Source organism: Polyergus mexicanus, unplaced genomic scaffold (genome assembly GCF_030449975.1).
Source record: "Polyergus mexicanus isolate NDT 795.1 unplaced genomic scaffold, iyPolMexi1.0 SCAF_4, whole genome shotgun sequence".
Lineage (NCBI taxonomy): Eukaryota > Metazoa > Arthropoda > Insecta > Hymenoptera > Formicidae > Polyergus > Polyergus mexicanus.
Window position 1 is genome coordinate 4,773,290 of NW_027223324.1, and position 26,660 is coordinate 4,799,949.

Genomic DNA, 26,660 nt, shown 5'->3' on the forward strand with positions numbered 1-26,660 from the left:
AGCGTCGGATTTTCTTTTCGCACACATATCTTATTTCGTTTTTCGTTATGCATGTTAATTGACGTAGATATTAATCAAATTTATTTAATGTATTTGCGCTAAAGCTGATGCTCTTTATTTGATGAAAACCGATCGAGAGAGAAAGAGAGAGTTTTAAGCTACATTCGGATTTTTTAAATATATATATATATATATATATATATATATATATATAATATAGGTATTACACTCATCTATACAAATCGACTCGGCTTCATCGATGGACCAAAAGACGATAACTCCTGGTATTCTGAAATTAGACAAAACGTCTCTGCGCTCCTCCGAGCTTGGAGCAACATCTTCAACGGCTATGCAGGTATTTCATTCTAATAAGAATCGTTTTGTTATATTAATATAACAAGGATGTGTGTGTACGTAAAAAAAAAAAAAAAAATACATATCATCTTATTTGATACTAACTGACATATTTAAAAATTGTTGTGTTAAATCTTTCTAAAAGAAAAAAAAATACAGAAATAAGAACGCGAATTTAAACACAATTCTAGATTATATATTAGATTATATGTATTATCTATTAGCTATTTATATTATATAGCTCTACATATATTAAAAATTAAGATGATAATATTTTTTCTTCAATGACCTTGGTCTCATTCACTTGTCGTTTCGCGTAACCATTACTTAGTTTTGAACAATTTCTAATAAATTAGAGCAGGACTAATTTATAATCGATCGCGCGAGCATTAACGAAAATTACTGTCGGCCGATGCGAGTGATTTTCGTGGGATATATGGTATATACTATCGCGTGTAGCACGTATACGCGATAGTAATCATTCCCCCTCGGGAAAAGTGATTACCTGCGAAACAAGGGTGCAGTCGTACAAAGAACAAGGAATATATAACGATGGCTTATTAAACGTGACTCACACTTTCAGGTTCTCGTTATTTTTTTTTCTTTTTTCGTATATAATCGGTATTTTTTTCGATATGAGCAGAGAATCATAAGATTGCATTAGACGCTCTTCACATAAATTCAAATTTTAGTTTAACAATTATTTTATTGATTTATGGTTTAATATCAAAAATAAATAAATAAAATAAAATGTTATCAAACGTAAAAATAAGATAAAGGCATGTAATTTATCTAAAATTACAGACCATTACCTGTATATAATGTCCGTATCTAATAAAATAAATAAAGGCCTATAAAGTGCTTTTTTTTTTTTTGAGGAGAATATATGCATTCCGCCAGGAATGCTACAAAATATTTTGAGGTATGTGCAGAAAGATAAGTTTTTGCCTGCATCTAATTTCTGTTGCATTTATATTTTTTGTGGAAAGAAAATCATATTTTTTATCTAAGGAATCTAAGGAAAGATGTGTTAGCCGAAATCGTAAGAATTAAGAACTATTGATTTAGTAAATGGAAAATTCCCTTTTTTCGAAGCCATCCGCGTGAATCGTTAATACGTTAAATAAGACTTAGTATCCCCTCTTATTATCTTTGATCAAGTAAGCAGGTACGTTGATCCAATCGAGTCGTATAGTATGTTGGATGCTTGGAGGTGTGTCGCGTCGCGTGCGACCTCGGATTATTTAGGAATGAGATTCGAGTTAAAAATCGAAATTCTATCGAAAAAAAAACGAGTAAAGGGGAAAAACAAAATCTAAATCATAGGAAAATCCAAGATTCGGAATCAATATTTAGCGATATTTTGACAGATTAAATTTTCATCTTTATATTATAAAGATGGAGAACTTCACAATTGCTACTTAAATCTATTTTTATTCTCTAAAAAAAATTATCTTCTTAAAAAAGAAGAATTTGTAAATTGAAATTAAATTTATACCGAGCTTCGAGACATACTAAATACAATACATCGACCGATATTTATTTCGTGTCTTCGCGTCGTTTTGGAATTAATAAACTTGATAGAAGCTCCCGAGATTTTGTACGAAATGATTTTGAAAATGGGTCTCCTCCTTCTTCCACTTTCTCTCTCTCTCTCTCTCTCTCTCTCTCTCTCTCTCTCTCTCTTTCTGAGGTTGCTGAGCTCTTCATTACTCGCGTGACTGAAAGATATCTATGATCGTTGTTCGAAGACAGTAATTGGTATCTTTCGCCCTAGGTGGGTCCGTCATCCCCGTCGCAGTCGCAATCGTCGGCCAGTCGACAGTCGGTCACGTTTGGTATCGTCGAGTGTCAGCGCGACGAAAATTACGCGGAGGAAAATTCGCGGATTGTCGCGGACGCGGGATACCGCGACGACACGCAGCGCATCTCCGTCGCCGGTTAGTGGGAATGAAACTCGCATACACACACAATCCGTTGCGCGAAATATATTTGCTGTTATCATGACAGATTTATCAAGCCATTAAAAAAAAAAAAAAAAAAATCTTTCTCTTTCTTGACAAAAACATCGATTTTATGCTCTTTTATCCGCACTTTTTTTATCTATATTGCAAATACAGATTAGATATATACGCACATTACATAATCATCGTATGATTTATATCGATTAAATATAATCGAGATATTTTGCGCTCAATATTTTACTTTGTCCAATTAATCGATGGATAAAGTTATCCAGTAGATAATCTACTTTTTTCTCGTTAACGCTTATCTTCATATATCTTTAATTTCTAGTAGACGATGAAGTTTTTTCTTTTTTTCTTTTTTTTTTTTTTATTTACGATATCGAACACTATGCAAATTTTATATAGAAATTGCTTTGCATTAAAGACACTTATTTTACCAATATATTTACTTTATCAGGTTTAAGTCAATTCTTAATGAAAGTCCTTAATGAAAATATCGAGGCATAGTTTTTAGATTATAAATGGTGGAAAATGATGAGAGCTCTTTGAAAATTTAGCGCTCTAGAGAAAAAAATAAGTAATAAAATATTCTCCGATTAAGTTCAAGATAGATTATATTAATTTAAGAATTAATTAGAGAAAGATATATATAATATGAAAAAATGGAAAAATATGTAATAAATAATGCTGAAAAAAAGATCCTATTAAAAAAAAAGCAAATAAATTGTAGACATTGTGTAAATTGATTTTCACGAGATACTCAGAGAACTCGCTCTTAACATGGTGGATTAATAGCAAGATTAATACATAATTCATCGACTTAAAATCTCGGAAAGATTTAATAATAATTACATGGACGATATTAAAAATGTAGAAAATTTCTTGTCAAATTTCTTTCGATGAGTTTATATGTATCATAAATAACGCTATCGATTGTCTGCGACAAGCGATGTCCACGCGAACGAATCCCGCGGGTGAGACCCCGCAGAATCTGGCACGATCGACGGAGAAGTCGATCGTGGACGACGTGGGGAATGACAGCGAGGACGATTACTCGGCCTCGGTCTGCGCGATCATGCAACGACGGAATTCGACACGACGACAGAGCCGGAGGAAGAGACGTCCGTCCTCACCGTTCGGCGTCGACGTCGACAGCGTCGCGCGTCGTCGATCCTCGGCTTACACCACGAGCTCGGGAGAGTTAGTAATTCACACTCTGATTCTTAGAAAGCGAATGAAACCCTAATTCGTGATTCCTTTCTAGCGCGAGCTTTATTTCTTAGAAATTCGATCGGCGATCACGAGTAGGACGTAATTCTTGTATAAGTTTTTTTTTTTTTTTTTTTTTTAATAATAATTGTTTGACTAAAAAGAATGGATAAATTTTTAATAGCACGGTAATCTCGATGGAGGAGAGCGGTAATCAAGAGCAAATCTTCGAAAATCTCAAGCTGCACAAGGAGGTCCTGAGCGGCGTGAAGCAACAGCCTTGGCCCCTCCGACGTAAAATCAGACTCGTACGACAGGCTAAGGCCTACGTTAGGCGACACGAGGGTGCCCTTCAGGAGAGACTCGCTCAAAGACGCAGTACCAAAGATGTCATAGCGCGTGTTTCGCTCTTCGTGACCCAAGTACGTATATTTCGCTCCCACCGATAAGTCCGTCGCGTAAAGTTTATGAATATACGTACCGAGAGAGATCGCGATAGATATTTTTTATCTTTTTTTTTTAGAAATGGCAGTACTTCCGACGCGAGCTTATCAATCTGCGAACGTGGCTCGTGCCCTGGGAGATCCGTATCATGGAGATAGAGTCTCATTTCGGATCCGCCGTCGCCTCCTACTTCACTTTCCTCCGCTGGCTCTTCTGGATCAACCTCGTCGTCGCGGCGACCCTCACGGCGTTCGTCGCGATACCCGAGGTAAGGTATTTTCGATCGGTAGAGAAATTATTTCTCTCACGATTAGTAAAATATTAGTAAAATATTCTTTACTTCTAACGAAGATGGAAACTACGCTTTCTTGCAATCTTCCCCGCCAGGTGTTGACCGCGAATGCGACCCTCGCCGGCGAGAGGAAGATTATGCTGATGGAGGAGAGCGTCAAGTCCAAGCATCTGTTGACCCTATGGGAATTCGAGGGCGCGCTAAAATATTCCCCGTTCTTCTACGGATGGTATACCAATCAAGACTCCAATAGCAATTATCGACTACCTATGGCGTACTTTGTCACTAATCTGGTCGTGTATACGTACAGCTTCGTCGCGATCCTCCGCAAGTACCTAGATCTAGATCTCTTCTCGTCGTTAAATCTCGTAAAGCGCAGCTTCTCTTCGGAAAAAAAAAAAAAAAAAATTTGATAACAACATTCTCGAGATTTTTAATTATAAAGAGCTGGTCGAGACACATCCTGTGCGCCATCTTTTTTTGCGAGAAGAGATGCTGTGTATTTTTCAAACAAATGTATCGTAAAATCCCTTCCTTATTCCCGGAATTATTTTCGCGATACATCCTTGTTAGAGAGTAACGAAGCGAGTAGCGTGGATATTTCATTTCAGAATGGCGGAAAATTCGCGTCTGAGCAAACTGACCGAGAAGGAGGACGAGTACGTCTTTTCGTGGAAACTTTTCACGGGATGGGACTTTATGATCGGTAATCCGGAGACCGCGCACAATCGTACGGCCAGCATCGTGCTAGGCTTCAAGGAGGTCCTGCTGGAGGAAGCGGAGAAGCAAAAGGATAACAGAAAGTGAGCTAGAAGTTTACGGATATAAATCGCCACGTTTTTCGAATTTTTCTTCCCGTTAAAAGTCTTCGTCAAACTTTGAGAAAATCCCTTTATTTAAAAAAAGGAAAGTTTTATCCGTACTTTATAGCTGGAAGATCATATCGATGAGGATATTCGTGAATGTCGCGGTGCTATCTTTACTCACGTTATCGGCGTGCGCCGTGATTAAGGTGGTTGGACGAAGCACGACGGACATCGATTCGCACAATTGGTGGCGACAGAACGAGATCACGATTGTTATGTCTTTAATCACGAGCCTCTTCCCGATATTCTTCGAGATCCTTGGCTTCCTCGAAAGATATCATCCCAGGAAGCAGCTCCGGATGCAACTGGCGCGGTAAAGTCGTCACTTAATTATAGAGATGGAAAATACAAACCATACACTTGACTGCTCGTTTTAGGATAATGGTCTTGAATTTGCTGAACCTCTACTCGCTGATATTCGCATTATTTCAAAAAGTAAACTCCATGGTGGGTAATCCGTATATTATGGTTCGTAGAAAAATCTCGTAGCGCGTAGATAAAGAGAGAATGTGTTATTTTACACGTGTTTTACACGCGATCATCGACTAAGTTTTATTATATTTTCTTCGCAGAAAGATGATCTTTCCGATCTCAAGCCGACAGATACGAATTGCGTGTATAAATTGGTAGCGTGCGGTGACGAGCTGACGCGTACGCAGCAAATCGCGACATTGGCGTCTTTGAGTCTCGTTTTAATAAGCAACGTCACCCATTCCCATATTAAGAGACAAATTACAGAACCAAGTATGAGCCACTTATCAGGAAATATACACACATGCTATTTCAACTTAGTTTACAATTTATAAGTTTATAATTTATATAATTTATATAATTTATATATGTAATTTATATAATTTATATATAATTTATATATAAATTTCAAAAAATATTCAAGTCTTAATTATACTTCAATTATCCAACTTTTTAACTTGTTGACGAGATACTTTGTAAAACGAGAAGAGTTACAACGCGAAAGAAATTATTTGGAAAAAATTAATGGCAAAAATGTGTCGCTTTATTACACATATATATATATATATTCCTTATTCGTGAAGATATAATAAATATCGTAACTTTTTTCGGCGAGAAATTTTGATCGGCACGATCGTTTTCATTCAGCGTTACCATCCATCAGACAGGAAACGTACTTCCTTAATCCCTTGTTGGACGACGATTTCGACGATACGTTCGATTATTCGAACATTGATTACGAGAGTTATCTGTACGAAACTTCGAATAATAGCGACGAATCTTACACCGTGTCTTATGAAGAACAAAATAGCCGAAACATAGAGGATAACGGAACGTATGGCTACGATACAAGTTCCACTGTAATCGCCAATTATCTCACTGATTCGACGATAGTCGAAGATCTTTATACAAATTCTACTTGGTCCCAGGGTGAAAACGCGACTTCGACAATCATCGAAACGAGCACGATGGAAGGTAAAGATCATCATCTTAATTAATAATCAAAGTGTAAATTATAATAAAGCTATTTATATTATTTATATTACTTACTATTTATATTATACTACTTTACTATTTACATTATATTATATCAAATTTATTATATAATTATCTGGAAAGAAATTTTGATTTTAATTGTCACATGTCGAGAGAATACATACATATATATATATAAATTTCTAAAATAAAACATTTTCAAGTGTAGATAAGAAATTACATACACATTGACAACACAAAATTAATAAATTACACTGTATCAATTGCAGATTCATCAACGATCACTGACGATTTTACCGAAAAAATAATTATTACTTCGTCGTCTGGAGACAACAAAGCGTCATCTGTTGAAAAATTCTCACCTGTAGTAAAAGTCACACCTAGATCAATTACAACGATTAGATCGGAAAGTCATCCTACTTTACAATCGAACGAACATACGGAACATTCGCTCTCGAGGGAAAATTATACAGTGAAATGCTTCGAAAGAAACTGCACCACTACGTCGCCGAAGAATTTAGGTAAACGCTCGTCAAGTCTGTGAGTCTACTTTACTGTTCTACAATTTATATTTCCGGTAATTTTAAACATATAAACTTTTGCGCGCTTCCAGCCATGTCTTTGGAACAATTAGATCCAAAGACCCGCAGAAAGCTGCGCCGTTTGTGCTGGGAAACCATGTTTGGCCAGGAACTTGCCAAACTCACCGTTATGGACTTGGTAAAGTGAACACAGCAAAACGCAAGGAATTACGCTAAAAATAAGACAATTTGCAAAGAGCGCGCATTATTAAGGGGGCGTATACACATTTCATGCATACCGTGCATGAAAATAAAAATTTGCAAATATTTGCATAATATATAAAAAAAAAAAAAACTTTTTAAGCTGAACATTTTTATTTAGGTACTTAATAATATTGTATTAATATTGTAAAAAAAAATAAGAAGTTCTTGTCAAGTCGTTGCGCTGGGAAAAAAAAATCTAGAAAATGTACCCACTTCTCAAAAGTTCGAACGAGTATGCCATCTTGATGTTTCGATTTAATTTCTCTCATATTACGTTTCCTCGATAGATATCTAATCGACAAAAATATACAGACGTACATTTGTGGCATTTTGTACGCGATGGTTCATCGTTTTTCTTCTCCGTTTCTCAGATACTCACCGTATTAACTACCCTCAGCATGGATTTCTTTCGCGCCGTTTTCGTGCGTTATATGAACAACTGCTGGTGCTGGGACCTGGAGAAGCAATTTCCGCAATACGGCGACTTCAAGATCGCCGAGAACATACTTCACTTGGTATACAATCAAGGCATGGTTTGGATGGGCATGTTCTTCAGTCCCGGTTTGACAGCGCTGAACCTTATCAAGCTCGGTATCTTGATGTACCTACGTTCCTGGGCGGTTCTCACGTGCAATGTGCCGCACGAGGTGGTTTTTCGAGCCTCGAGGTCAGCTCGTAACGCATTATTTATTACACACGCTTTTACACACGCACAATTTTTCTAAATAAATTCTAAATAAATTTTTCGGGAGATTCAAAACATCGCTAAATTACATACGCGTTCTCCTTTTTATCGATCGTCTCATGCATCTTTATACATTTATCTAATTGCAGATCCAACAATTTCTACTTCGCGCTTTTACTGACTATGCTGTTTTTGTGCGTGTTACCGGTCGGTTACGCAATAGTCTGGGTCGAGCCTTCGTGGTATTGCGGCCCATTCTCCGGTTATCCAAAAATTTATAATTTAGCGACGCAGACCTTGATAAATTCGCTTCCACAACTGATTCAACGGTGTGTCTCCGCTCGCTTTGTCAAAGGCGTTTAATTGTTATTACTACATCATACAAGATATATACAGCGTAATCGATCACGAGAATTTTAATCCATCCTCGTTTCTAGATGTCTCGACTACATCGCGTCGCCTGGTATAATAATACCACTGATCGTTCTGATGACGTTAATTATTTATTACATGGCGTCTCTCGCTGGATCTTTGCGAGAAGCGAATAACGACCTAAGGGTGACAATACTCATCAAAGGATATATTAAAATATGTTATATATGTTATATCGATAGATTTTAAATTGTAAAAAATCTACTATTGTTTCAGATGCAACTGAGACACGAGCGTACGGAGGAGCGTCGTAAACTGTTCAAAATAGCTGAAAAGAGACAGAATGTGGCCGACGTCCCGTTATCGAGATGGAAAAAGATTCTACCGGCGTTGCCGCAGACTCGAACGGAATTGTCTCGATATTCAGAGATAACACGAAGGGACGACACGCAAGTCGGTGTCGGAAACTCGAGCGATACTATGGAAGGTAAAGGATCGACGAACAACGATGCCGAGGAGGATTCGTCGCGGCGCGAACAGATATCGTCCAGCTGTAACGACGAGAAACGAACTCGGGGGAAGAATGATTCGGGATTAAATGGTACATCTTCCGACAGAAGGTACGACATTTGTAAAATAATTGGAAAATTTATGAGCTCTCGAGATGAATCTCCCTTTGTACGAGTTTCAAATCAATAGAGATGACGCGTTTAAAAATGTCAAAATTATAAATAATTTCCCTTAAACAGGCCGATAAACTTGATCGGACAATCTTGGGATTCGCAATCGAGCGAACAAGGTGTTATACCGGAGATTCAATTAAATGACGAGGAAAGAGCTGACGAATCCGTGGAGTTGAGTAACGTGCCCAAGAATCGCGATCAAGAGACAACCTAGTGGAATTGAATACAAAAAAAAAAAAAATGTGAATAATCGCAAACTTTTTTTTTACCATCTTATTTAACAAAAATCTGATTGATTTTCAGAATCGTCGTTCTATTATTAGAGAAATATTTCGAAAGTTTGTAATAATCAATATAATTATTATAATTATAAATAATATATATATAATTATTCATTATTATAATTAATTATTCATATTATTAAAATATTATAATATGTGTGTGTATATTATATAAAATGTTAATAATTTATTACACGAGAATGTCCGAAATATTCATATAATGCAAAATTTATCCCTTCCAATACTTGGAACCTTTATACGTCGTGCAAAAAAAATTCTGATTTCCGAATGGTGAAAGTTTATTCTATTATAATTATTATATATATTTTTCTATAATTTTATCCTTGCTCTTTCGAATTCGTAGGAGTTTTAATCATTAACAGCGTTAATTAATTCTTTGAGATTCATATGATCACCCGGTGATAGGTGTGCTGTCAGATTTTTCGCAAAATGTCATATTAAAAATCGCGATATCTACTCACTCGCGAAAACACGATTAATTATGATTATAGCCGATATATGTATATAGAATATATATCAGTATATACAGTACACGTGTCAGAATAGACGCCACGCATAAAATTATAAATAGAATTCTGTCCCGAATTCTCTCTGTCACGAATTTATATAGATCAACTAAAGTGGATTTAATGCGACGTTATAATCATACGAAAGTGTAAAGCATAAAATTAATTATAATTAAAGAAATTGTGTTGATCTCGAAATTAAAGATTAAAACAACGACGGAGAATATCTAAATGATTTTCAAGGGATTCTCGATCATGAAATTAGAAGCTGAAAGAATTTTTGATTTAATTACATCGAGTTATCATCGATAATTAGACAGATCGGTCTCTTATACGATATTACTTTGATTTATAAAAATGCGCTACTTATCGCATCTTTCGAAATTAAATCAAGGAAAAAAGGACAAAAAGTATCGTCGATGAAATCGCAACGCGCAGCCGGAGAAGTTCGTCTCACGAACGACTGATTCTCCCGAAATGATGATATCTATTTATTTAATTTATTTAACAATCGTAACGTCGCGGAAACGATATCCTTCGTTTCGATTTGCCGAATGATGACGTTTCTCTTTTTCCCGACATTTCGCGAAATCAAGTTTCGCCGCGCCAAGTATCCAGCTCTAGACTTGTGACTCGGTCCCCCGACCGAGTCTCAGCCGGAGATCGGCGAGCGGCTCTTCGGCTCGACTTGCCCCTCTACGAGGAGAGCAGCTCGCTATCTACCTATCGTATATCGCTAGCTTTCCCAGTTTAGGCCGGTTCAGACGAAGTGCGGAGCCCGGTGCGGTCGCGTTGCGTTCCATCGCTATCTCGCGTATCAGTCTACGCGAGTTGTCCGGCGGGTGAAGGTTGACAAGAGACCGATCGACCAGGGTCCCTCTGCCTACACGGCACTTCTACCTGCCTGTCTACCCGTCGACTAAAGTACAATCGATCGTCGCGATGAGTGTACGCGGCAAGCAAGTGCAAAATGGTACCTACGAGTTCGATTACATGCGAGTACCCGATACCAGAACACGATGGAAGATATTTCGCGACGGTATCTACAATCCCGATGAAGGGACGTACTGCGGTCACCCGCCGAAAAAATGGGGTGAGTCATTTTTGTATTTCGGAGTACCCTGATAATGGATACTCGAACTCTTAGACTAGAATGAGTTTTAATCGAGCATCGAAGAAGGAACTTTAAAATGCTCTTCTCCTTTCTTAGCTAGCACTATTTTAATCGATCTGTATTAATATTAATATTAATATCGCATAAAGGGGGAGAGGGGAAAATTTCACATAGTTGTGAGATTTTTTAACCATTTTTTTCTCTAACTCTTGACAATTATATTTTTGGTAATGATCTAATATCTTTCTTCCCTGCTCCAATATTTGCGCTCTCAATCGATTGTTTTACATAAAAGGGATAACGTTTTTTTAAACTTTGAAATTTGAATTGTTATTATTGATATGCAGGATATGTTTATCTTGAAAATGATATTAATATCAAAATCTTATTAAATGGATATGTTACAAAGTAGATGCGAGAAAATAGTCTATATCGAAAAATGGCAAGAACATTCTTTACCATATCACCGTATTGTTAACATTATTATTAAATTTTATTTTACGCAAATACAATTTATACTATAATATATTATTTTAATATAAAATGGAATTTTTATTCTCTATTAGCGATAATCCATTAGTGACTTCTTTTCTTCTTGCGTAACTATACGCAATTAATGTTATTGAGTTTACATTCCCGTATCAAAATTCGAGAATTTCCAAAGCTTAAAATATTTTAATATCGATAAAAAAAAAAAAAAAAAAATCTGTTGACGAGAAACCAGATTTACATTTAAAATTGAAGCGCTAATATATACAAATTTATTATTTAAACTGAATACTTGTGAGAAAATTATATGTTTCGTTCCTCTGTATAACGGCGTTTTTAATAATTATATTGAAAATAAAATATTTAATATTATTAATTCTATTATATCTCGCGAGATACAGATTGTTAATACGTAATAAGAGTCTTACTTTTTTTTTTTTTTTTATTTAATCGCACAGAGTAATTTTAAATTTTTTTAAAAGTTGATATTTTAAAAATATTCACGATGCTGATGATCTTGATTAAATGTACACACGTACATAAACACACGCACAATTATTTTGTAAACCGCGTTCTTGTTATTGAGTTTCTCATTTCCTTGACATGAAAACCGCGAGTAATGTCAATGCGAGACGAGTTTTTTTCGCATTGAAAGCGCGTGGATAAAGAATCATATCAAATCTATATTCTTTATCCATTTTAATATAAATATGACTTATTATTAGCGAAAACACTAAAAATAATTTATCATACATAAAAGCGCGTATATGCGTGTCTATACATATTTAAAAAATATTATATCGTTTTCTAAAATATTTATATATATATATATATATATATATATATATATATAATGTTTATAAAATATTTATATGTATTCATCTGTATAGTCTCTTAATGAATTATTCAGATATAAAGTTATTCGCGAATAAAAGTTTCTAAAACTTATTAAATTTCTCAATCGAAATTTATTATAGATATCGTTTCTCTCACATCAATGTCTAATATGTCTGGAAATCATCTCGATACTCGAAAGCAATACAAGATCGTGAAAAATAGAACGTCAGAAACAGTGAACATATTATCACATATCGCGTTATCGTTATCACGAGAAACTAGATTTCGGAGCGAGTGATCGACAAATGTTCCCATTTATTTTTTACCAAGAATGTAATATCTCGAATTGAGTGAGAGAGAATAAGAGAGAGAGAGAGAGAGAGAGAGAGAGAGAGAAAAGAAAGAAGAGAAAATTCAGACACAATCAATATTCTTATCATATTCCGATTAAAAGTAAATACGAATGATTAATTCGACAGTTTTGACGAACGATCGATAATTAATTTTATCAACATTCACTGATTGCGTATAATCGACTTTTATTCCGTAAGCATAATGAATTAAAAAGGGTTATTAAGTGAAATAGCCCAACATTGGCTGATATGCACGTGTGTGCGAGTGTTGAGAGAGGATGTCTTACGTAGACTTCTTGGCGACTATTTAGAAGCAACCGACCCTGAGCCTCGTGTTTTGGCAGTGGCTGACTCGAGAGAGAAAGAGCGAAAGAGAGAGAGAGAGAGAGAGAGAGAGAGAGCACCGGAAATAAGTATCGGCGATGGTAACACAGCAGAGGGAGTACTTCTGGGACCGTCTCTTGAAAGGCGTTCGCCTTTCCTCCAAATCTTCGAGATGGGATCCTCAATAGCGCTATTATAAAGGAATGAGGACACGTGCGAGCGCACCAATACACTAATAAATGTCGCGAGATATTGTATTTTTCTTCCTTTTTTCTTTCATACGAGTAAAATATTTCATAGTAATTTATTATGTCAACTTTCAACCGCGCGAAGCAATCCTCACATAAGGGGAACGAGTAAGGAAATTTTTATTTATTTGAAAACGTCCGCGGATTCCCCGTTTGAACGTATATCTGCTAACTTATCTTGTGTTTTGCCGAGATACGAGACTTTTCCTGTTAATAATAATATCGGTTCTTCTTATATGTTCTTTTTCATAGCGTCGATAAGTCCCGTATATTACTACGAAATATGAATTGTAAGATGATATTAATATCAAGAAATATTAATCGTGAAAGCGTTTCGTATTCGCGCATCTCACGATTCCATCCCCATATCCATCGTCTTCTTAATATCCTCGTTAAGTCTTTCGGCGCTTCACTATCGAAGATATAATTAATCGAAAAATTTGCCATTCGATCTTCCTCTATTTCAATTTTTGACACGAAAACATATGGTATGTGCTGTCACATCAATCGTATTCTGGATTTCCTGTTTGTTGCTTCTCGTTTCCTAAATTGTATTTACTTGTCGAAAGAAAAGCTCCTTGCGTAATAAACATAAGATTTCATTAACATAAGTCGATAAGAGACGAATTATTAAATCAAGATTATTCAAGATAGGTAATTAATTGTATGTGACTTTATACCCGATAAAATTGATACCTGGCTATAAAATAATACTTGACGAATATTAGCATGATTTAGAGATGTTAACCGATCATTCTCGTTAGAGCAACATTTCAAATGTGAAAACGTTATTGCAAACATGCCAATTGCTAAAAATAATGTGTCCAAAGGCGTCCGGATGTATCTGAGTGAATTGCTTTCGAGATGTTAATGAATTGTAGATCAGCATTCTCTTTCAGAAGATATAAATCAACGTATGATAAGATTTGACATATTATCTATGAAAAATGTTACGTCTTGTAATAATATATTTTGTTTCGGTTTAACTACTTAAAGCATTTATCTTAATCGGACTTTTTATCAAATAGATACCGTCTCATTTAATACTTAACGTATAAAATATTAAGTATTAAATTTTATTAAATCATACATTAGTTGTAATAATATTAAATATAATAATATTTAATCATAATTAATATGATGTAACAAATGTATATCGTAATTTTTTTGTATTATAAACGTCTCGAATTGATGTGCTATAATTTTTTGATTATTTCGCTCGAAGAAGAAATCGATGATGTCAGTTTAAAGAAAATCGCATCTCGAATATCTTATAATTCTCGAGCGTCTAATATCGATTCCAAACATGTTTTCTTTGGCAATGTTACGCAATGGGATATAATAAGGTCGGTGAAATCGCGAATATAAACGCGCTTTGAATCGAAGAAACATCGCAATACATTTTGTAATGCGATCAAAAAAGGCTCACAATGTTATTCATGCTCCATTGTTTATCCGCACGTTGAATTGATTTAGAACGTAACGCTCATAATAATGCTGATAAATGCCACTCGTGTCTTTTGCACGCTTAATTAATCTAAACAGTAGAAATCGAATCTTTTCGAACGACAAGCATAAACTTCTTTGTGAATAATTTTATGAGAAATTGAATAGCATTTTTTTAATTCTATCAAACTTCTTCGGAATATCGTTCTACACAAAATTTTCTTCTCATAATTGTAATATTCTTCGAGATATCGAGTTTTATATTGTTTATAAATCGCATTTAAAATATGTAAATGATGTAAGATAAGAAACTCACAACAATCAATCATTTTAAAATATATTTTAGAGTTTCACAAGTTATTAAGAAATGCAAGTATTTCTTTCTCTGTATAAAAAAGAAAAAAAAAATTATTTATTATATATCTAAAAACGCGAATCTTTCGCGAAAAAATGGCACAAAAAGATTTCGTTTCCTGAAACAAAGAAAAACAATTGTAAAGATATAAAATAACAATATAATAACGTCTACGATTTACATTACAATATACATAACGGCGTCGTCAATGTCAGCAACGTCAGGAAAATGTCATTTTCCACGACACGCGATAAGATACCTCTGCCAAGGTAATTCGAACGTCTTATCGCGAATATCATCTTTTTTTTTTTTTTTTTCTTCATCTGACGTCACCGCGCATACGATATTAAATTTATTCTTTTCCTCCTTAGGAAAGCCAGTTGCTAGCGGTTTTAGTTCACGAGAGATACACGTGTTTTTTTTTTTTTTTTTTTTATGTACGACTGAATACGTAACCAGGCGGCCCCGTATTATCGACAACTATCGACATCCGTTTATTATTTAGTATACGAGTTTTTAATGTTCGATTTTCGCAAAGCAAGATATCTTTCATCGTTTCGGGATCTTTCACGATTCGCTGAGTAAATTAATTTCGATACGAATATATGTATTATAATGTGTCAAGCTCTCTTCCAATCGCTTTCCCAGTTTCTGATTATCCGATCCTTTATTTGTCACTTAAAATATGAATTAACACGCGCGGGAACGAAGGGATCAATGTCCGACAACAGGTGTTTCGTGACAAACGAGCCTTCCTTCTCGCTTGTATCTAAAACTTTACGATGCTCCATTGACGATCAAAACGCAAAATTGTTGACCAACATCTTAAGACGGGGATTCGAAAGTTATCGAGTATAAAAAATAGTGACTTACTTTTCATCTTTAATGTAAAAAATATGAAGAGCGCGTTGATGTTTGTTGCTATAATAATTAACTAATTGAATATAGCAATTCATATTTAGTTGTTCACTAACAATAAGTATCTTAGTTACGTGACATATAAATCAAATTATTGATGCAATATATGATTTTTATAAATATTTGTATCCACACATAATTGATTTCTAGATAAATTTTTTTTTTTTTTTTTTTGCAAGTTACGTGATACACGCATACGCGACAAGCTGTGAATTACGTGCTTCTAGGCTTGCAGTCATAACGTTCCGCGTGCGAATTTTCACGCTAATCAAATCAATTCTCACGCGGCTTCGGTGTCGCTAAATTCCCGTGCAACCAATAAAGACCGAGCGAAGCTTTTGTCAAAGAGATACAAAAAAAAAAAAAAAGAGGAATAACGTTTCGCTGAAATAATTTGACGCTTGATGCGATGGAAATCGTGGCGTGACATAATAAATCGTCGTAAGGTCGGGATAGAGTTAAGAAGAAAGATAAAGAGAAAGAAACTTCTCTGAATTGGAAGAGCGATGCATTTGCGTGTGCAAATATTTCTTATTTCTTGAAAATTTCGTATTCCGTCTATCTCAATGAGAGAAATAATTTAAATCGCAGTCTTTCATTTTCCCGATGCTCCTTACCGTTGATAATTGTCGAATTTGAAAAGAGACGCAATAAAGCCTGTACGCAAAACAAGATTAAGCATCCGTAGAATCTCTGAAGAGTTATAACAGATTTCGATTTCACACAGCGTGAAATTTAAGAGGTTTATTCTCTTTGATTGCAATTTTATTGAATTGAGATATCATAAAGAAATTATAATATATGCATTTTATCGACATATTAATAAAGTATTATTTTTACCGAGTTTCTCTATCATAAATTCCGAAGTAATAATCGAGAATTCTATTTTCTATATTTTTTTTTAAATATCTTTTTACGTACAATATTATATAAAATATCGTTTGCTTTCGTCCTACATTTTCAGCGAGAGTGGACAGTTGATCAAGATTTACAACCGTATTAATTGACGAAATGAGAGAGTTTTTGACATGTCTTACTTTCATTATCAAACTTGCGGGATATATATATATATATAATATATAAATTCTGCTTCAACGTATAATGCGTGAAAAGAATTTATACTGATTTTCTGCTGACGATATTCACAAGTACAAAAAAAAAACAGGAGCGAAGAGAGACCTCCAAGAATGTCATTTACTCAGCTTGCGATTCCGATATTAGCTGACTCTCTCGAGGCGCATCAATGTCTGCCGCGTGATTTCCTGGTTCTCGCGAATCATCTCGAGAACGAGAATGCTATTCGTCGTCGTCGGAGTAGATCAATAAAAGGGTAGTGATAAGGCTCCGCCTAATTATATGCGTATTATTGGCGCGTATGTAAATTTATCTGTGTACTTGTCGACATTATCGCGGCAGACTCGAGTGTTGTACTGTGCGTTACAAGATATTTTCCCGATATTACGTATACTAGCGATTGTTTCATTATCCATTGAACGTTTGAGAACAATATCCCTGGTGATCGTAGATTATCTACGTACGGCGTACACGTACACCATCGTGATGAATAGAAGGCCCACATTCACTTCGCGCGTGTTTAAAACCGGTCCATTTTACAGAATCGGCGAGGGAAAAGAATGAAGGTCATCGTTTACCACATATTACGCCCAGGGAGAAAAGATTAGCTTATTTAGGCCTCGAGATAGGTTTTGCGTTTAATTCTTAAAAACTCCTCGTTTTTTTTGTTTTTGTTTTTTTTTATTCAACGAACATTATGTATTTTTAATTAAAAAGCATTTTTTTTTGTAATTAATTTAGCTTTATTTACAGCTCGCAATCTCATCAAAAAATAAAACTAAGAAATAAGTAAGAATAAGTAACTTTAAAATCCTTTACAAGAGTCAAGGCGAAAGGCTTAAAAATCTTGTTGTCAAAGATAATTTATCTTCAGAAACAACGGCTTCTAAAAATCGATCTGATAAAGATATTTCATTCAAGATTTGTCGCATATCGTAATTTTGATATCATACAAATGATATCTCTTTCTCTTAACGTGTTATACAAAAAAAAATATTTGATTGTACTTCGTATAGCTGGAAATACTTAACGAGGAATCAATAGTTGAAAACTATTAAATTATACGCTAATAGAGTAAGTTAATAGAATACTATAACAATTGAGAAAACGAAGAAGAAATATGACTCTTGTATCTTTATTGCAGCAATATTCGATCCTGACGTCATTTTAAAGCATCTTATATATCATTCTATTTTATCGTTATCCTTTAATGAATAAAAGATAAGCGACCGATATGTTAATTTAGCTTTAGAGATATGTTTTATATTCGATAAAACTGTTCGATTATTACGTAATAATTTAATCGTTAAGTCGCCATCGCGCTTTGACGTATTATAACACGTACCATTTATTTATAACACGGATGAGACTAATTACGCGATATGAAGGAGAAAGAAATTATCATTCGAACGATTCAAAAGAAATCTAAGCTAAAGCGCTTAATGTTGACACTTCAAAGAAGATATGATAAGAAGAGAGCCAGATAACCGTCTGCTTGTGAAAGCTGCTCCAATTTCACAGTCGTAATGAGATATCGCGCCTAATCATTTAAATATTGATTACAGGAGCATTCTTTCAGTTCCCCAATCTCTCTCTCTCTCTCTCTCTCTCGGAGAGGCTTGCAAATAATTTGTATAATTTATTAATTTGATTGTAGAATCATCAGAGACAAAAGAAGAATATAAGCGTTAGACGGCTTTTCATCCACTTCCTGAATGTTGCTCTCAAGGTTCATATTTTTGACTTGGGATTTTGCAAATCGTTAATAACAAGCGCGAATATTTACAGCATCCTGCGCCAAATGTTGTACAAATGTTTTTGGTTACTCCTATTATTACTGCCGTTACTATTCGTGACGAGGGAGTTATTATGGATTGCGTGGCTTCGACTATTTTAAACGCTTATCCGATCATCTCCGAATACGTAATCGAACGAAACCAATGTATGTAAATATCTTTGTTCAGCCTCTAGCTTTACGCTGGGTAGATAATTGGGAAGCTTACATGAGCGATAAGATTCTTATTATGCGCATGTTAAAACTCCTCGGAGATGCTATCTATTCAGCGAACTTATATGATTTAAAAAGGCGGGTGCATTTAACTGAAATATTATTTTTATTTAAATTTTTTATTTAAAAAAAGTGAATAATTTCTTAAACATTTTGAGCTACATAAAATAATTTTTGAACGCGTCGAAATATTTCCAGAAAATGTTGAACGTGTGAAAATGCCATCAAAACATCATAAAAACGTTCTTCTGTAAAATCAGGTCTCTCGATTTTTATATATATCTTTCTTGGAAATTACAGGTCCAATTATTATCAATCATTTTTAATAAGAAATAACTAAATTATGATCTGATCGTTCGGTGTTTATAAAGAAATTATAATTTTATCGAAAGCTACGATCACAAAGTCGCCAAAAAAGTTGACTTTCTTTAAATTATAATTAAAATTCAAATAAAACTCACTCAGCGAAAAGCATCTATCTAAAATGTAATTAAACATATAAGGAAAAAAGTAAAAAAGATATGTTAATTCAATATCGAAAAAAAAAATAAATAAAATAAATAAATAAAACATAAAGGCAGATATTTTTGTCATATCATTTCGTGGATCGCATCCGCGATTCTCTTAAATAGATCTTTTAAAATATATATATTTTTTTAAATAAAAAACACACATACTAATTAATTGTCTAATATTAAATAATGAATAAACGTCTACACAAATACTTTAGATATTCAAGCGTTGAAATGTCTAAATCTTCACCAAAGATCCCAATCTTCGAGATTAATGTTCGGATTTTTTGTCCCCCAAGTTAATAACAGCGTGGCACAGCAGTTGGCCGCCCATCTTCTTGCGACTCTCGATGCTTTTGAAAAAGAATCTATATTTAGATCGTGCGTTGGCAGAGCGCCCTATGCTTTAAATATTTTCCGTTCGATCGACGAAACGATGAAAGTTTTCGCGGTTGCATAAGTGGACCAAAGTGGTGTGGCGATCGAATAGCAGATTTAAAAGAAAATAGAAATGTCAGGAAAAAAATGGCACTCCAATGCGTAAACTCTTTATGCGTGGCTCTCCGACGCACGCCTCGAATATTTGGATCATGCAACGGCGCGAAAAATGTGTCAATGGCCAAAGTAAATACATGGTAAATAGCGCGATAAACAGAGAGATCTTCATCTTCTTTCCCTCTCTACCCCTCTTCCCCATAAAATCGCGAAGGGGATAGAGAGCCCTACGCCCTATCTTGTCTAAAAGAAATATTGTTGAACTTCCCAGAAATTTATAATCTATATATTTACTTTGACTTATATCTTACAAACTTTTGGGAGAGAAAAGATATAAGCATATAATTTAGAGAATGTTTCTTTACAATATATATGCAAGGATACAAGAAGAAGATTTTGACGACCTTTTACCGAGCTTTTTTTCTCTTCTTCTTCAGGCATGACTGTTATCTTCTACGCATGCTTCTACGCCGGACTGGCGATACTCTTCACCATTTGCATGAAAGGCATGCTCGCCACGTTGAGCGACGAGAAACCTAAATGGACCCTAAGCAGCAGTTTAATAGGCACCAATCCAGGTAGGATTTTGACCTATACGAAAGTATATTCGCTTTAATCGAGTATAAAAAAAACGTTACACGATGAAACAATCTGGTCATAGCTTTGAATATTATTTTTCTAAAGATACGTATTTTTAAAGAATCATTTTTTCTTTTCTTTTCTTGCTGCGATGGATAGAATATTATTTTTCGAGACTTTAGGCATTGACGCAAGGTGAGTAAATATGTACATATATTTACTGCATAAGTATATACAATACATTCGTCGAAAACTATCTGATATTTTTTTATAATAATAACAAGAGTAAATGTTAAATTGTACGTTTTTCCAAATAAAGCTTTTATATTATAGAATAAAATCACATCTAAACTTACATTAAACTACATAAATGAAAAAAATAAATATAAACTTGTAATATAAATAATAAATAAATAAATAAATAATAATTAATACCTAAATTAAAAATCAACGATAAAGGTAGTTGGTTTTTTCTTCTTTGTGATTAAAGTTGCATAATCTTGGGTTGAATTTTGTCACGAAAATAAAGATCATTTACTCATTCAATTTTTTCTCCATGTTATTCACAAAAGAAAATTATTAATAATTTATAATAATTAATAATTAATAATTATTAATAATTTATAATTAATTGTAAACAATAATATAATTTATAATTATTGTAATTTGTATGCACAAAAACAATGAGGGTTTGTTTTTGGAACTTGTTGGAATTTTTCGATTGCATTTCGTTTGCAATCACTAGGTTTGGGCTTTCGACCGATTTCGGACAACTCGGATGAGAGATCGCTCATTTGGTACAGCGCGTCGAATGCCACCGAAGTACGAAAGTGGACACGACTGCTAGATAATTTTTTGGAACGTGAGTAATGAATCACGCATTTATCATCCGTACGAACGTTGCCATTAGCTCTTTGATAAGTCTCACTAACACAGATAACGCGCGAAAATGAATCATCGGCCACCGAAAGAGAATAATACTAACATGTGCGCACTGTCAAAAGAAAAGTCATCTCCACCATAGCGGATGCGCGGCATCCGCGTGTCTTTGATGTCGTTAAATCTAAGGATAAAATTTCCGAATTCGAGATTCGCTCTTATACCCGAATAACAAACGCACGTGATTCTGACATCAAATGTGCATTTGCTATCTGGGTAGTTCAAATAATTTCTTCGCACTCAAAATAATTTAATTATAATCTGATTCGTGTCTGCGTTTGTTATCGATAGATTATATCGACTCGTCGCTTTTGCCAAACGGCGGTAGAAATCAGCAGATCTGCAACTACACAATGCCGGCGAAGGATGGTAATGTATGCGCGGTCGACGTCAACAATTGGGGACCGTGCTCGCCGAGTCAGCAATACGGTTTCAACAATTCGGCACCTTGCATCTTTATTAAGCTTAACAGGGTAAAAATATCGATACCAATTTTTGCGTAAAATGCATCCATTTATCACAATTTTGAAAAATATTTTTCTAATTACCGTAAATTTCCAGAAGCATCCAAATATAATATCTCTCGAGACAATTACAAATGTGATTACTTAAAATTTTCCGCCTATTTTTTTTATTTATTAAATGACACATATTATATTTAAAAGAGAATATTATTAGAGAAAAGTTTATCAAAATTTCTTGCGGTTTGTTTTGCTTGATATTTTATATGAAAACTTTATCATGCGCGCATATATTGTTTATTGCGTTGATAGCTATAGCATCGGATGGAAACAGATTATTTAATAGATACGATACATTAATCTTTTATTTCTATTGCTTAATCTGGATCTCGTAGGATCGTTTAAAAGATTTTTTAAAACGTTACTTTTCAGATATACGGATGGGTTCCTGAGTACTACAACGACACGCAAGATTTGCCGGCCGAAATGCCAGACGAGTTAGTCAAGTATATACGCGGTGCCGATGCTTCATGGGTTAGTTAGTCGGTCAGTCAGTTATATCAGTCGATAAAAATTTAAACAAAAAAAAATCTGGATTTGAACAAAATTTGGAAAGAAACTTCATCCTTTAAACTTGCCACGCGTAATACTCGATCGCTAATTTAATGCCGGACTTGCGAGACTTCAAAATTCGGAATTATAAACAGAGGGGAGAAGAATTTTGTATTTAAAATTATTTGTTATTCAGTTCCAACAGAGAATATTCAGCTGATTGGAATATTTAATAAAAAGCGATATCACACATTTTTATCATTATATCGTAATATCCGTTTATCTGTTTATTTTATAGCCAAACACGGATAAGAATTGTAAACGACGCGTTTCTATTTACGTGACTTTACGTCAAGAAATGATTTGATTTGCGAATAAAATTAGAGATTATGAGGATCAGTATTGTCTTCCATTCGATCTTGTTGCTAATAATAATAGTCTAATGTTGGGCGATATAATAGCAACTCATTTTTGACATATTATACATTTATTCATTATAATATTTATTCATAAATATTATACGATACAATATTATACCGAGAATATTAACAGCATGTTTTAAATGCTGTAAATCAGCAAAAATTTGTGGGAATACAAGGATTTATATAATAAACTGTCTCTTCTGGAATACAAAATCTTAATGGAAATAAAAGAATACTAATTTAAAACAAAATTCAATTTTTGCAGAAAATTCCAGGATATACAATATATTCGGTAATATAATATATTAAAAAATTGCTGCTAAAAATAATTGCACGTAACCACATTTCTTACTTGTCGCGCTTAAAATTGGGAGAAAATCTCTAAGGGAAAAATTTAGAAATTGATACGCGAAAAGTTTAATTCCGCTTTTATTTTAGCATTTTGTAAAAGATCAATCACATAACATATCATAGTTTATGTTTCTTTTATATTGCAGTTAAATACCGTATGGGTATCCTGCCATGGTGATAATCCTCATGATTCAGAGAGTATCGGTCCATTAAATTATTTTCCCAAGGGGCATGGCTTTCCAGGATTCTATTATCCATATCAGAATACAGCCGGATACTTAAGCCCAGTCGTCGCTGTTCAGTTTCTTCGACCAACAAGTAAGTTAACACCAATGTTCAATCTTTTCAAATTTTATTTTAAAGAAACGATAAGAGAATGGATAATAAAAATACATTTACATTTACAGAAGAGAAAACAAAAATATAAAAACTTTCAAATTATAATACTTAAAAAAAAAAATTTTCTCCCAGATCATAGATAATACATTTTATATAAAGTATTCTTTATATATCATAAAATAAATTAATAATTTTATCTCCCTCCCCTCTTTCTCTCCTCGGAAAGTAACTAAATGATCCAACTAAAAACGATTTCTTTTTTACCACATTGTTCCGTGGCGTTAAATTAATCTTCGAAAACTTCAAACCACGATTCATATTTTCGGAATCTTTCGCGTTTTTTTTTTCTGATATCTGACATATATGCAACGTGCAAATATACCGATACGAACTTTTTTATGGAATTCATCATTCGCCATCCACTATCATTGACCGGTTCGTATACGATTCGTACGTAAATGACGCTCTCCAGATGAAACCGGTAAAAGCCGGTGTGTTGCAGCACGATATCTGTCGTCGAAAGGTGTCGTCGACCAGCACACGCTCGTTCAAAGTTGCATTCACGATTTAATTTAATCCATCCTATATTTTAATAATCTTATATCTTTTTCAGATATCTATGAAACAAAATAAATCATGTAAAAGATATAATAATAATATGTTACATATTTTTTTATACGCTATCAACGTATACGAATTATGTCGCAGCGGGTTTATGTAAAAATAATTAATTCAATGGTAATCTTTATTATAAAGTAATAGAGTATTAGATATTATATCATGATTTAACAGCTTATTAAAATTATATTAGTTATAAAAAAAATGTTAAAATCTTATAGAGAAAAAATTGATAAACATCTGTACATCAATTTGTATAATGCATTTCTCGTTTACTAATTTTTAAATATTAATAATTTTTTTATTAACTTTAAATATATGTATTATCTCTTTGTATTTATTTTATAAAATTTTGATAATTGCAGAGATTATTTCGTTACATATGCTTTGTCTTATCCTGTAATTCTGGATATTAAGATTCTAAAATATTTCTATATCAATAAGAAATATCAAAATCAATGAAGAAAAAAAAGAATTTGCTCGTTTTAAATATATTTAAAAACGATAAAATTATCTAAATTGACTTGTTTTTGCAGGGAACCAAATCATCAACGTCGAGTGTCGGGCATGGGCAAAGAACATCAAGTACACCTCGGTTAAAGGCGAAAAGAAGGGTGCGGTACACTTTGAACTGATGGTCGACGAATGATCGTACGTCGCGATCATCGAGATCGTTATATCATTCTTGACACGCCGTTATCTCATATAGCGTTACTGCGTGATTAGGAAATTTTTTCGAGATACATAAAACAGAGGGATCCGAAGGCGTGTCGAAGAGCATCACGATACTGGATTCCCGATCACGATAACGGCCGATTACTTCAATTAGAAAAAAATTAATAAGTCAATAAAAGATTAATAAGTCAATAAAAATTAATAAGTCAAAAAGATCATTTCTTTGTAGCGTGCGTTAAAGAGGAATGTGTGCGATAAGTACAGCTATAGAGAACAGACTTAAATTTGTTATTTTTCTGAAGATATTGTAGATATAATTAATCAATCGGGATTCAAATTCATTCAGTTTTAATCTTAATAGAATAATCTTAATCGAATTGTTCTGACAAAAAAGAAGAGTCGTCTCTTTGTTGTAATTTACAGATATCTGTAGATAAAGGGTAATTATGAGAGATATATAGAATATATGTTCGCGATTTTTCTTCAACAAAACTATCTAGAACTTCTAACTCTTATGAAATACTTGAAAACTTAGAAAAGAGTTCCATAATTGGAAATATATAATTCGAAAATATTTATTGCGAATATAAAAGTCAAAAAATAAAAAAAAAATTTTTTAAAGCGGTTCCTAAAGCTTATATTATATAGAAAGATTGCTAGAAATTTAAGATTCTCTCAAGAAACTAAAAGTTTTCAAGGCTTTCATAATGTTATTTCATATTTAAATATATATGCATATATGGTATATATAAGAAACGTTAAAAATCAAATATATAGGAGAGCACAAGGACTAAAAATATCAGAATCTGCAAAAATCATAATGGCTTGCGAAAAAAGTAAATTATATATAATATTTCCATTTCTTATATTTGCCTAAGAAATAGCTATATCTCAAAATCTGCATATAAAATTTAATTTTTAATAACGAATTAAGATTAAGATAAATATATTTAGAAATTTAGCATTCAAATTACAATCGTAAAATGATGAATATATCAAAAAATTCAGATTTGTGCTGATCTAAGTATTTTACGTGAAATAAATTGGTAATCAAATCTTAAAAAAACTCTCTGAAGACCATTTATAAATAAAAATATAACTAATTTTCCTATGTATTAAATTAAAGTGTTGCGTTTTTGAAGATACTAAATGCAATTAAAATTATACAATTATTTTCGGAATATTCTGTACATCTCTTATTTTCCTATTGTCTTGTCAAATTATTTATATATGTATCTCCAGCATAGTTGAACAAAATATGTACACTCGAATCGTTAATGTATATTGAACGAATAATTCATTTAAACGAAACATCGTGGTACTTATTAAGATATAGGTGTAATTGTACAAAATGAATAATATATCGCGATTTACATAGTAATATTTTTTTTAAATAAATGACAATCGTGAAAAGTAATCCATACAAGTACAAACTGTTTTTTTTTTTTTCTCAACAAAAGCGAGCACCGTATAATTCTTAATTTAATCCTATCTTTTCCTCTTTTTTCTTTATGTTAAATAAATTTATTTAAATTCTATATATATATATATATATATATATATATATATATATATAAGCAATAATCTATTAAGAATTAGGTACACACATCTATTGTTCT

General features: G+C 33.5%; 2 protein-coding genes across 3 annotated transcripts; both read left to right on the forward strand.

Annotated features, from left to right (window-relative positions):
- The first annotated feature begins 251 nt into the window (after positions 1 to 251).
- Positions 252 to 9,446, forward strand: LOC138932856 (transmembrane channel-like protein). 2 transcript variants are annotated; one of them, XM_070295073.1, is made up of 18 exons: positions 252 to 355; positions 2,132 to 2,294; positions 3,269 to 3,521; positions 3,715 to 3,952; positions 4,054 to 4,242; positions 4,362 to 4,597; positions 4,878 to 5,069; positions 5,173 to 5,445; positions 5,510 to 5,579; positions 5,705 to 5,876; positions 6,252 to 6,578; positions 6,869 to 7,120; positions 7,213 to 7,319; positions 7,756 to 8,051; positions 8,219 to 8,398; positions 8,507 to 8,627; positions 8,718 to 9,061; positions 9,191 to 9,446. In XM_070295073.1, exons 1-18 carry the CDS (start codon positions 260 to 262, stop codon positions 9,336 to 9,338), a joined length of 3,657 nt encoding a protein of 1,218 aa, XP_070151174.1. In that variant the 5' UTR covers positions 252 to 259; the 3' UTR covers positions 9,339 to 9,446. The 2 variants fall into 2 exon arrangements, with proteins under 2 accessions (XP_070151174.1, XP_070151175.1); XM_070295074.1 differs by having other exon boundaries at positions 5,197 to 5,445.
- A 1,238-nt stretch (positions 9,447 to 10,684) lies between these two features.
- LOC138932829 (sodium/potassium-transporting ATPase subunit beta-2) lies at positions 10,685 to 26,487 on the forward strand. The gene is made up of 7 exons (XM_070295015.1): positions 10,685 to 11,025; positions 20,543 to 20,683; positions 21,430 to 21,546; positions 21,915 to 22,096; positions 22,517 to 22,618; positions 23,556 to 23,727; positions 24,903 to 26,487. Exons 1-7 carry the CDS (start codon positions 10,875 to 10,877, stop codon positions 25,013 to 25,015), a joined length of 978 nt encoding a protein of 325 aa, XP_070151116.1. The 5' UTR covers positions 10,685 to 10,874; the 3' UTR covers positions 25,016 to 26,487.
- The last annotated feature ends 173 nt before the right edge of the window (positions 26,488 to 26,660 follow it).